Below are 12,600 nucleotides of genomic sequence, written 5' to 3' on the forward strand. Positions count from 1 at the left end.
AAAACTTGCATAAATTAACAATAGTTGTTAAAACAGATCAAATGCATCTTACTCAAAGAGTTGAGAGTACCTCGATGTAGTGGGAGGAAAGTATGACTTCCTGATCATTATTGAGAATAAGATGCATTCTCCATATAGTTTAATATGAAGTTTATTGTACACTAACAAGTTTACAACGATTCTCTCGGCTAAAGTGTTAGAGAATCACCTAGTAAGACTCAGAATACCAGGTTAATAACCTAGGCAAGTTGGAGAAGAATCAAGTATAGGATACCGAATGGTAAACCATGGGTATGGGATGCCCTAGTTTATTGTATTTCTTTGTAAAACTCAGAAACTCGGTTTTATATATTCGGATATATAAGTTACAACTGGAGTTTTAGTCCAAGTGGGAGTTTGTTGGGTTTTATGTCCTAAAACTCATGGTTTGTAAACAATAAAACTTATTCTGAAAATTCAATAAGTTGTTATTGGAAATATGTATTGCTTATTTCGTTTTAGAAATCCAGTAAACTAAAAGACCCATGACTATTACATGAGTACTTGAACTTTATATGGAGACATAAAAGTGGATTAAGTTCAAGTAAATAGTCAAAATGATCTATTAATATGAATAAGGTTGGGTGTCTTATACTAGTAACACTATCGGATGCGACTTACTCTGTAGTTGTTACAAGGAGTTGTAAAGTGCTACAGACGATGATATCCTAATTAGTACATGTTATGACATGGGGAATGGTGTGCAATGGGTTTGTACAAGATCAGACTACGAAATCAGTCACTCTTACTTTATAACGTTGTTTACTATTTAAGATTGACTATTTCAAAGCGATGACCTAGGTAACTTGACCTTAATCCTTAACCAACTATTAACTCCTGTTTATTTGGGATTATCTTTAGATTTTCATAGGTGAGGGTTGGCTCAACAACGTTGGCTCAATAAACCTCCATTTCAGGGGTAAGACTGGGTAAATAGTTGGGGACATAAGGTGCAAGATGGAATTCACTCCTACCCACTTTTAGGGATAGTAGAGTGGTTTTTCCCTTAAGTGCGGACTCCAGGTCTTGAACAAGGGGCCCCACCCTCTTATTAGCCCGATGGGGACTCGGTTTGTTGATCGGATCACAAATCAATTGTTCATTAGAGGATCAATGGGACTTAAGGAACAAGAGGTAATCTCGAGGGAAAACAGACATTTGACCCAGCCGTTATTACGAACAACCTATGAAGGTAAACTTACTAATCATGGTGATATCGAGTGGACATAATATATGTATAGTGAGATGAGTACAACTATGGGCTTTAGTGGAGTGACCCATTAGTTAACGAATCGGGTTAATTTGGTGTAAAGAGTTTAGTCAATTAATCTCGGATCGTTGGAGCCCATGATCTGTAGGTCCACAAGGTCCTCCTACTAGCTCGTAAATGGATTAGCTTTAGAGTAGCGTGATAAGTTAATTTGAAACATTCAAATTAGAATTAATGGAATTAGTAATTATGTGTTATAATTACGCGTGTAATTTTAGAATTAAATGGAATTGGAGAATTAATCAATATTTAAATATGATTTAAATATTAAATTCATGAAAGGTGGAATTTGTGTAAAATTAATTTTATATTTGATATTAAATTAATTAGAATTAATTAAATTATTTAATTAATTATTAATTATTAATTTTATTAGAAAATTAAGTTAAGAAATTAATTTCGTAAAACTTGTAAAATTTTTAATTTTGAAAAATAAATTTATTTTAGAAATTAATTAATTGGAAAAACACAAAATGAGAAATATGGGATTTTTCCACTCACCTTCATCAAGCAGCTCACTCATTTGTCCACTTGAATCTTGATTCAATCTTCAAGCACGAGCTGCACCTCATGCAGCCTTCTTCTTTGCATGAATATCCTGCAATAAATAGAGAAGATGGAAGTAGAAATCTAGCATGCAATAGCTGATGAACTTGCTGAAGTTTTGTTGAAAACTTGCAAGGTTGAAGAAGTGTTCTTCAAGTTGCATTAGTGAGCTTCTTCTCGAAATTTCCTTCATTCAAACTTATTTTGAGTCCTTCAACTCAATCTAAAGCCTCAAGAGAATAATAGGGAGGATCTTGAGATGGTTCACAAGAAGAATTGGAGAAGATTTGCAGCTGAGAATCGTGATTCAAGGTGTTCTACAAAGGTATGGCTTGAAACCCTGTATGAGGCTTTATTTATAGCCAAAATGAATGAATTAGAATTCTTATTGATTCTTGTTGCTTCCGCTGCATGTTGATATACTCTTAGAGTAAGTTAATTTGAATCGTTCAAATTTGAATTAAGGGAATTAGTAATTATATGTGATATAATTACACGTTTAATTATGGAATTAAACAAAATTGGAGAATCAATTAATATTTAAATATGATTTAAATATTAATTTCATGAATAGAGATTCATGATGGTGGAATTGGTGATAAATTAATTTAATATTTGATATTAAATTAATAGAATTGATTAAATTATTTAATTAATTATTACTTATTAATTTTATTAGCAAAAATAATTATTGAGTTAATTTTTGTATAATTAATAAATTTTTAGTGTTAACTAATGAATTAAAACTAAGATAATTAGTTTTAATTTTGAAAAGTTTCAAAATTAAAAAGAAATTGAAAATTTGGAAAAATCTCAAATGTGGTATTTTCCCACTTTCAAGCAAGCTTCTTAGTCACCATTGCCCTTCCAATTCCAGCTCAATTTTGAAGAAGGGGCTGGAATCTATGCATGCAATCTGATTGCATGGGTTGGCTGGATAAAAATATTCAGTTTTAAGTGAAAAATCTCATGCAATCTAGTGGATTTTACTGAAAAGGTCTTAAGGTTGAAGAAGGTCTTCAACTGTGAAGACTAGTGATCTTTATTTTTAATTCCCTAAATTCCAACTTATTTTGAGTCACACAACTCAATCTAAACTCCTAGAGGATAGTAGAAAAACTCTAGTGGTAGTTCACAAGCCAGAAGAAGGGCGTTGTAGTTGAATTTTGAGTTTGAAGTATATCTTCAAAGGTATGTTTGAAAACCTATTGTTATTTAATGAGCATGTTGGTTTTAGACCTAAAATTGATGAATTAGAGTGCTTAATGATTATGTTTTCTTTCGCTGCACGTTTGTAGAAACTAAAAATTTATGCCTTACAAAAGATCAAGGAAAAATTCAATAGTCGGTTAATTTCCAAATCCCCGGCAATGACGCCAAAAAATTATTCGTCACCTTAAATTCGACCTTTGATGTGCGTAAGTGTATGTATATTTAACCTAAAGCTTAAGTTGTGCCTAGATGAAATGTGTAATAAATACAATGACATAGCACAATTTTCTATGTTTGAACCCAAGTATAAATCTAAACAAGGTTTGCTGGTAAGTCAGGGTTAAATACAGGAATTTGGTAACACAACTTGTTGAATGTTTTAATGATCTCTTATGGTGAAGTGTAATTCGTAAGCAATGATAATGTGTTTATACTAAGTATGTTGATGATTACAATGGTGATGGTGATGATGATGAGATGAATGTGAGATGGTAACTAGGCAAGCACTAAAAAAAAAAAAAAAAGGGATGGAATGAGCTTAAAAAGCAATGAATGAAGTAGGGTCAAGAAGATTTGCAAACAATTCCTTAAGCATAGAATATGTAAGCATTCATATATCAACTTTGTTAATGAACCGACCTCTCGATGTCAGAAGCCACATTTGTTCTATATCTAAAATGCATGTTGAGTTGATTGTTTCACAAAAGATCTAACTTTATCTCTAAAGCTGATTCTTAAGTCTAAGTCACTTGCTCTCTCGAGTAGTTGACCACTTATACCTAATCAATTTATCACTGAATTAGGTGTTGAAATAAATGTAGATTAAACAAGATGAGTTTTTTTTTTCCGTATGCATACTTTTGGAAAATGTTAGGTTATCTTCTCAACCCTTTGAGAATTTAATTGCTCATGATAAAAGAGATGAAGAATATGAGTGAGATGAAATGTCAAGTAATCATATTCATATTTAAAATAAAAAAATTATCAAGTGTGATTCTTAATACAAAACATAAAATAAAAGGCAAGAATAAAAATGATAGATACAGATGTCAAACCATCGGTTGCAATCTCTTGCTTCCTTTGGCCCCGATACTGCCTGCTACTCATGATTGCTTTGCGATAATGGATGAACTCTCCCTCACTTCTAGAGAAGAGACTAAGCTCTCACCTAAAATCTTCACCTAGGACTTATGAGATCGAAGATGGAGGTTTTTTTTTTTTTTTTTTTTTTTTTTTTGCAGAGCTTTTGTAATCTCTTGTAGAGCCCTCCGTATATATTGCATGAGCTGCCATAGGCAATTTATAGGTGCTAAAAGTGTATCCTGAACATCTCTCTAATGAAGATCTGACACTTTTACATTTAATTCTATGCCCTACTGCACCGGTTGATCATGTCACAGATTCATTTGGATTTGGCTTGCTTCAGTTGAGGTCGATTACCAACTTGCTTTGTGATTTGACAATTTGCCAATCACCTGTTGCTTTGTGGTTTCTTCGCGTACTAGAATTTTCCTCGCATGGTTGTTCTATGCATGCAAGTTTTGCATCGCTTTCCTTTTGTCTCTATTATTAGGGTTGCAGCTTTCATTTTTCCACAAGGCGCTTACTCCTTTTTTTTTTCTTTCTTTTTTTTATCAAATCTGCATTGAAAGATGTTAAAAAATTTTATTTCCAAGATATTATCTCTTGTTAATATGTGATCGCGTAACTTAAATTATTTTTCTGAATTCTTCTCGAGTTAATGAATTTGCTTCTTATTTTCCTAAATTATTTTAATTAAAAGGTCAAGTTATCAACTGGCAGGTGAGTGTCCCACAAGAGCATGTACTTCCTCATCTAACTCACTACCAAAATCTATTTCCTCATCTGAGAAAATAGTTGAAAGCCTTTTTTCTACCTTCTAAAAAGTTAGGACATTTAGTCTGGAAGTGCTCAAAACCTTTACATTCACAACATCTAAAGTTCCTTTCGAAAGGACCTGACCACTACTACCTCCTTTATTGCTTTTAGTCTTTTTGGGAAATTGGTTTCCCTATCTTGGAGCGTTGTTATTGTTGTTGTTGTTTGTCTTTGTCATACTTGTCTCTCATCATCTAAGAGCTTTCCCAAACTGTTTAGCTAAAAGGGATATGGATTCTGCTAGACTCTCATCAGACTCTTTAACTTTGCTTGACGGTTCACCATCATTCACCAAGGATTGCAAGGCTATTCCTTTGACCTTTCTTTCTAGTTTGTCATCGATGGTCATTTCAAATGTTCGGAAAGAACTGAATAATTCATCGATTTTCATGATACTAATATCTTGTGCCTTTTCAATAGCACTAACATTCATATCGAATCTTTTAGGTAAAGATCATAACACTTTACGAACGAGTTTCTCCTTTGAAAATTTCATCTCCAAGGGCAAAAACTTCATTAGCAATATCGAGGAGGTGCACATTGAACTCCGCAATACTCTCATTATCGTGCATCTTAAGTGACTTAAATTGGATTCTCAAGAGCTACAACCTTGACATCTTTACTTTCGAGGTTCCTTCATGGGCCACTTCAAAGATCTCTCATGCTTCTTTCGTAGTAACATATGTGTTGATTAACTGGAAGATGTCTCGATCGACATCATTGAAGATAGCATTTAAGGTTCGCGAGTTTGTCAAGCGAAACTTGATTTTCCTCTTTAGTCCAATCCTTTTCAGGTTTCTAACTTACAATTTTATCTTTCTCAGTAATTGTAGGATGTGACCAACCAACTAAGAACTGCCTTCCAAGACTTGCTGTCAAGGAAGGCAATCATCCGGACCTTCCAATTGGATATGGAAGGAATGTGCATATGCTTAATTAATCAAAATGGTTACAAAGGGGTCATAACTATTTGGCCCTAGTATGATTTACGTTTTATTATTAATCGATTTGTCCATTTATAATTATAAGAAACCCTATTAAAACTTGACATATTTTATAATATAGATCAAATTGTTGCAAATCTTAAATTACATGGACTAGGAGTCCATTTGAATTGACTTAGAAAAAAAAAACTCATTATTATTTAAACATTTTTTATAAAAATTGAAAAAATATACAGTTCAAAAATTATTTTGAGTAATTGTCAAACACTATAATTTTTTTCAAAATAATTTTTTTTAAATTAAATAGCTAAAAATGTATTTTTAACACACCCTAGTGTCATATATTAGTGTTCACTTATTAAATTATTATAAATTTGAAAACATATTTACTAAGATCCCATTTAATAACTATTTTGTTTTTTGTCTTTGTTTTTGAAAATTAAGGTAGACCATTACTTCTATCACCAATTTTTTTTCTTTATTATCTAATTTTTAATGGTTTAAAAAACTAAGTAAAAAAGATAAATGATTACTAAACTAGGTCTAAATGAGTGTACATAGATATAAATTGTGCCTCGAATGAACCACCAGATCAAGCAGTAATAGCAGTAATATGGTTGAGAAATTCATCAATGTTAGAATAAGAGGAACCGCCTTTCGCCACCGCTCGTCGGAAAATTTCTCGCAATTCCATCACTCTGTTCCTCATCTTCCTTCCTTCAACTCTCTCTGAGTTCATAAATCTCTTCACAAACTCTGCAATTTCCTCTCCCGTCACCAAATCCCCAACCCCAACTGCTTTCAGTCGCACACCAACTTTCCAATCCTCCACAATTTTCTTACTGTTCGGAACTTGGTCGCAGAATATCGGCCACGTCAGCATCGGAACCCCCGCGAAAACCCCTTCTAGAGTCGAATTCCAACCGCAGTGAGTCCAAAATCCCCCAACGGCGCTATGGCAAAGAACCCTCAATTGGTTGCACCATCGAACCACCATCCCCGTTTCTCTACCTACGCCCTTCAACTGGACGTCGTCCCCGCGCGCCACCCACAAGAACCGAACGCCACTGGCTTTCACGCCGGCGACGATCTCGTCCATTTGCGCCCTTGAAACTGAAAGAAAACTCCCCTGCGAAATGTACAAAACAGAGCCCTCTGCTTGGGAGTCCAGCCACCGAAGATAGTCGTCCGTGCAGCCGTTTGGGGCGTCGAAATATGGTGTACAGGGTCCGACTGTGTAAACTGGAAATGGAAATTTCAGTTTCAAAATATCGATTACAAAGGGTTCAAGCTCGTAAACAGAAGTGGAGATGAGAAATTGAGCTTTGTCAATAGAACGTGCAGCTTCCAATGTTAAATCAATGACTTCATGGCCATCGCCGGAGAAGAAAGTGGGAAGATATGCAAGACGAGTCTCGGAAACTCCGGGAATGTAATCGACAATCTCTTCACCACGCTCTTTAAGAAAAAGAAACAACTTTTTCCGTCAAAGATTTTTCTCATAAATTAAAAAATTCAGAACAAGGGAAATTTTTGCAGTACCTGAGAGATCAGCCGGGAAATGCCCATTTTCTGTAAGAAGGTCGAAATGGTAATAAATGGAGAGAACTGTAGCGGACATGGGCCAGAAGGAAGCCACCGAAATGTTAAGGCGGTTGCCTAACCGAACGGCCCACGTGAGGAAGGAATCAGCAACGATGATCGACGGCAACGGGTGGAGGTGAGTGAGCAGAGTCTGAATTGGAGGTTCCATTACGGTGTTGACTGATCGGAAGAAACCAGGGAAGTCCTTGGCGCGGCCAAGCTCAGAGGGGATGACATTGGGGAAAGTGACGAAATAGAGATTTTGGGGTTTGGGGTCGGCGGCGAGGAAGGTGAGCCACTCGTCGGAGATGATGAAGGAGATTTGAATGTCGGGATTTTTTAGAGAGAGGAGCTTGCAGAAGTTCATGAGGGCGTTAATGTGGCCTCTGCCGGGGTAGGGTAATGCCGCGAAGTGGGTGAGTTGAGGAGTTTCAAAAATGGTGGAATCCATTTTTAGAGAATCAATGGAAGTGTGAACTGTGGAATATCAGAGAAAATGATGAAGAAGAAGAAATCAGTAAAGATGGGATAAGGATAAGTTTCTGATTGATGGAAATCTAACTACTTGTTGAGTTATGTATGGGAAAAAACTCTATTTCTACATCCTATCAAATAATTTCATCTTAATAAAAAAAAATTTAATTTATTTTGATATTATTTGATTGAAATGGGTAAGGATCAAGTATGGAAAAAATTTAATTTATTTTTTATGTTATGAAATTGAAATATATAAAGATCAAGTATTACTCAAAAAATAATTGTTACCATATTGATTGAAGTTTATATTATAAATTGGGTCTATATAATTTGGAAAAAGATAGAATTGAATTGTTATGGTTTTAAAAGTTAGAATTCAAATACTTCTAAGTGGCCTTTCAACCTAAACATACAAAAAAATTGTTGGGGTGATCATGGATCCATCGACTGTCAGTTTTGAACTCAAACTAGCACCGACCACAAACATGTTGGTTTTGTTTGATTGGTGGTCGTCGGTTTTTGAGAGGTTGGTGATGCCGGCTAGCCGACCACACAATCAATCAGTCGATTTTATATCTTTGGTGAAAAAATGGGAAAGAAGAGGGAAAAAAAACAAAAGGAGAATAGAGGGAAAAAAAAAAAAGAAGAAGAGAGAACTAAAAGAAAAAAGAAGGATCGAGATTGAAAAGGAAATGGAGAAGAAAAGTAAAAGGAAAAAGGAACAAAGGGAAAATAGAAGAGATAAAAAACTGAAGAGCAAAGAGAAAGAAGGAGGAGAGCAGCGAAGGTCGTGGCAGTGGGAGGAGGGAAGAGAAAAGAGAACCGAGAAGTAGTGGCTAAAAGATAAGAAAACAGAGAGAAGAGAAAATGGATTATGTGTGTGAATAATTGGGAGAAAGAGAGAATTTTTTTTTTTTTACTAAAGTTTTCTTGGAAAGGGAAAAAGTGATGAGACATTTGCAAAAAAACGAAAGTTGACGAGATCCTTACAAAAAGAGGAAAAAACTGATTGGGACCTTTGAGGTTATGATATTTGCGAAAAATTGTCGATTTTGACCCAATTTTTTTTTTTTTTCATTCAAAAGTAATCTCATATTTAAAATCTACTTTTTTAACTTTTTTTCCAAATTTTCATACTTTAAATGGAGGGACCTAACTTGTAAAAATACAATTTTGCACCTCAATAGAATTCGAAAGTACAAATGTTATCGCAAAGAGTTCTTCTTCTCGTGGAAGTTAGGGTTTTCTCCTTCTTCCTGTGGAAGTTAGGGTTTTCTACTTTTTCTTCTTCTCATTGAGTTTTCAACATTGTTAGACTCTCCTACCTCTGTAAAGAAGACCCATCTTTCGTGGTTATTGGACGTCTTCTATTTTCCCTTCATCCAATTCGGATTTTGACAAAAGATACACAAGTACCCTTTCCATCTTCTTTGTTTCTAAATGATTAATCGATTCTATTGTTTGTTGGGGGATGTCTGTGTGATCTATGATAGGAATGTGTAGTGAAACCCAAAACATTTTTTTATCAACAACATATTTGTCATTTCATCCTATAAAATATGTGGGATAAAGGGGTAAATGTTCGTCTATGTTTGATTTCACATTTTTTTTGGATGTATTGAACTTTACAAGACAAATATCTCGTGAATTTATTGTGAATATTTGTCTCGTGAAGTATTTGCAACAGTGAGAAGTTTGTAAATAACTTAAAAGCTCTCTGGCGTTTATCTCGTAATGTTATAAGTTTGTCTCATGAAGTTGAGTTGATTTTTGTCTTTTGTCTCATGAAGTAACTGTTGGAAATGTCCTAAAACTCGCAATTCGTAAATATTAGAAACATTTTCTATTTTTGAGTTGTTCATTCAATAAAATGTTATTTGATAATGCATTCTGTTATAAAAATCCAATAAACTAATCTATGGCTATAATATGAATAATTTAACTTTATGCGGTGACATAAAAGTGCATCAAGTTTTAGTATATAGCCAAAATGGTCTATAAGTATATAGATGCGATTGGGTACCTCATCCTGGAGACACTATTGGATGCGGCTCACTTTGTATACTGATACAAATGATGTGATCCTAAAATCATTCACGTGGAGACATGCGCGTGAGGGCATCCTATGCAAAGGATGTTTGCATAAGATCGGACCACGAAATAGTCACTTTTCTTTATAACGACCGTTTACTGTTAAAACTGACTATTTCAAATTCGATGACCTAGGGTAACTCAATCTTAATCCTGAGCTAGTTATGAACTCTTGTCTATTCGGGATTATCCTTTGATCTACATAGGTGAGAGTAATTCAATAACACTGCTCAATAAGACTCTTATTTTAGGGATAAGATTGGATAGATAGCTGAGGACACAGTCCTGCAAGATGGAATTCACTCCTACCTAATTTAAGTTAGCAGATAGGTTGTTCTCTTCAGTACCGACTCCTGGTTTTGAACAAAGGGGCTATCACACCCCTTCCCGGTTTACCCTCTAAAACCGAAAGAGGATATGACAGCAACAGTTACCGACCTAGGTGCCAGCACTTACTGTCGAACTTAAGTGAATCTGCTTAAACCTGAATACGCAACGACATGGCACAAAACACATCCATGAAATTAAACAGTGCAAGTCTTAATTATAGTTCCAAAAACAAACATATGTCCAACGAAATAAGATGACCAAAATAAACATGTGTCCCAGGAGAAAATAAGTATCACAAATTCCCGACTCCTTTCCAAATGTGTGTACATCAAAACAAGTTTAACCAAAGCTTCTTCCTAAGGTTACCAAACTTTGGATTGCGAGCTGCAGTGGGTTCAACCGCGAGGGAACTGGCCGCTACCCAGAAAAAAAAGAAAACATTTGAAAACTGTGAGCTGGTTGCCCAATGAGTGACACATGGAAATACATTTCTTCTCAAACCTTTCATATGCTTTAATGTAAAATAAATAACATGCTGGAAAATTATCTCAAGAAACTTGCATAATATCATACATTAATCACAGTGTTATAATCAACCATGCTACTAAATCTTAGTTGAGAACGAGCATTCATAGCTCAAGCTCCCAATGTCCATTCAAGTTCGTGAGACCCATACTTCGATCCTATAATAAAGATTGTAGCCAGGAGACTAGGACGTATGCGATGTATCTGCGATATTACCAGGAAGCCTATGCCTGCCTAGACCTCCATAACCTCACGTGCTCTCGACGCATGAGCGTGCTAGCCGCATACCACCGTATCCTACTTCCTGGACGTATGCAATATCCTATCCGTAGGGTGCATACGTTGTGTGATAGAAACGGAGCTTGTCTCTAAGTTCCCCATTCTTGCTTATGCGTTCCAATCTGCTCTCTCGAGTCTTAGATTTGGGTTTTAGACTACTCTCTCAAGTATGCCTAAATAATGAATGATGTGCTCATAAGACAAGGTAAGCGCATGAACTTTGTTGACATAAGATTATTCCTATCTCTAGTGAACAATAGCTTATATTGCTTAATGTGATCAACCACTTACCCTCCCAGGCAGTTAGTTGTTGCTGACTTTACTCATAGACAAGCGTTGCATCCGCCTATAGACAGGCGTTCCTACAGCTTCACACTAAGCAAATAAGGTTTACTCATATACTCACGCAACGCACACCTCTTGGTGGTTTGCTCCATGCTTCATATCCCTAATCTGCATGACTAAGTATGCGATACTCTAGCAATCTCACTAAGTGATGCAATGAAAGTTAAAAATGTTAAGTAAAGAAGATGGAGATGGAGTCGAAGGAAACACAGAAATGCATTGAACACATCATGTATTAATTCCTTAATCATAAAATGTAATACAATACAATATAAGAAACGAAGAGAAAATGAAATGACCGGCTGGTTCTAGCAGATGTGCGTCAAGGCTGCCGGTGGTTTCATGGATGGGCAGAGGAGCTGACTCTCTAGAGATCTAGCTCCAATCGAAGGCTCCGGTCGTCACTCGGAAATGAGGAAGGAGGTGAAGAACTCTCAAGCTTCTTCTCACGCATTTTTCTGGATCACAAGGATCCGCCCTAGGTGAACCTCAGGCGAAAACCTTGGATCAATTGAAATTCTACTCATCGGCTTCTTTATATAGAGCCTGGATCGTGGATAGCATTAATGGACTGCTCTGATTCTGACATTTGTGGCACGTTTAGTCCTTTCTAAATCTCTGCTGCTAACGGCGTGGTAGGTGAGATGTCAACATCATCTTTTTTATTTTCCTGAGAGATGCGTTGATGCATTCATTCAACCAACCTTGCGTTAATCCCTTTATCATGCATTATCGTGTAGTCGCAATCATGCAGTGACCGCATTTGCTTAATACCGCAACTCTACACGATGACCACAACACCCATGCGTTATCGATGATGAGCGCAACTCCCATGCAATGGACGCATGCGGCTGATTACCACAACACCCATGTGTTGATCGAACGCGTTCACCTTTGCGATGGAGAGTTTCTCCGCATGCGGTCGTCTATGTGGTGGTTCGACTTCCGCGTTTGCGTCCACTTCCTACGTTAGCTACAAAAATAGAACATTGAATGCATAATAACGCATAATAATGGGTTAGCCGAGATTCATCATGCTGAACGACGCAAGCTCATTTT

At 35.9% G+C, this 12,600-nt stretch overlaps 1 protein-coding gene across 1 annotated transcript; it reads right to left on the reverse strand.

Moving 5' to 3' along the window:
- Positions 1-6,425: 6,425 nt before the first annotated feature.
- Positions 6,426-8,583, reverse strand: LOC120073911 (UDP-glycosyltransferase 87A1-like). The gene is made up of 2 exons (XM_039026825.2): positions 7,453-8,583; positions 6,426-7,368 (listed from the first exon to the last, which is right to left on the reverse strand). The coding sequence occupies exons 1-2, from the start codon at positions 7,943-7,945 to the stop codon at positions 6,503-6,505; spliced, it is 1,359 nt and encodes a 452-aa protein (XP_038882753.1). The 5' UTR covers positions 7,946-8,583; the 3' UTR covers positions 6,426-6,502.
- Between the last annotated feature and the right edge of the window lie 4,017 nt (positions 8,584-12,600).

This window comes from Benincasa hispida, chromosome 3, assembly GCF_027475165.1.
Source record: "Benincasa hispida cultivar pf3 chromosome 3, pf3_genome.v1.1, whole genome shotgun sequence".
Classification (NCBI taxonomy): domain Eukaryota; kingdom Viridiplantae; phylum Streptophyta; class Magnoliopsida; order Cucurbitales; family Cucurbitaceae; genus Benincasa; species Benincasa hispida.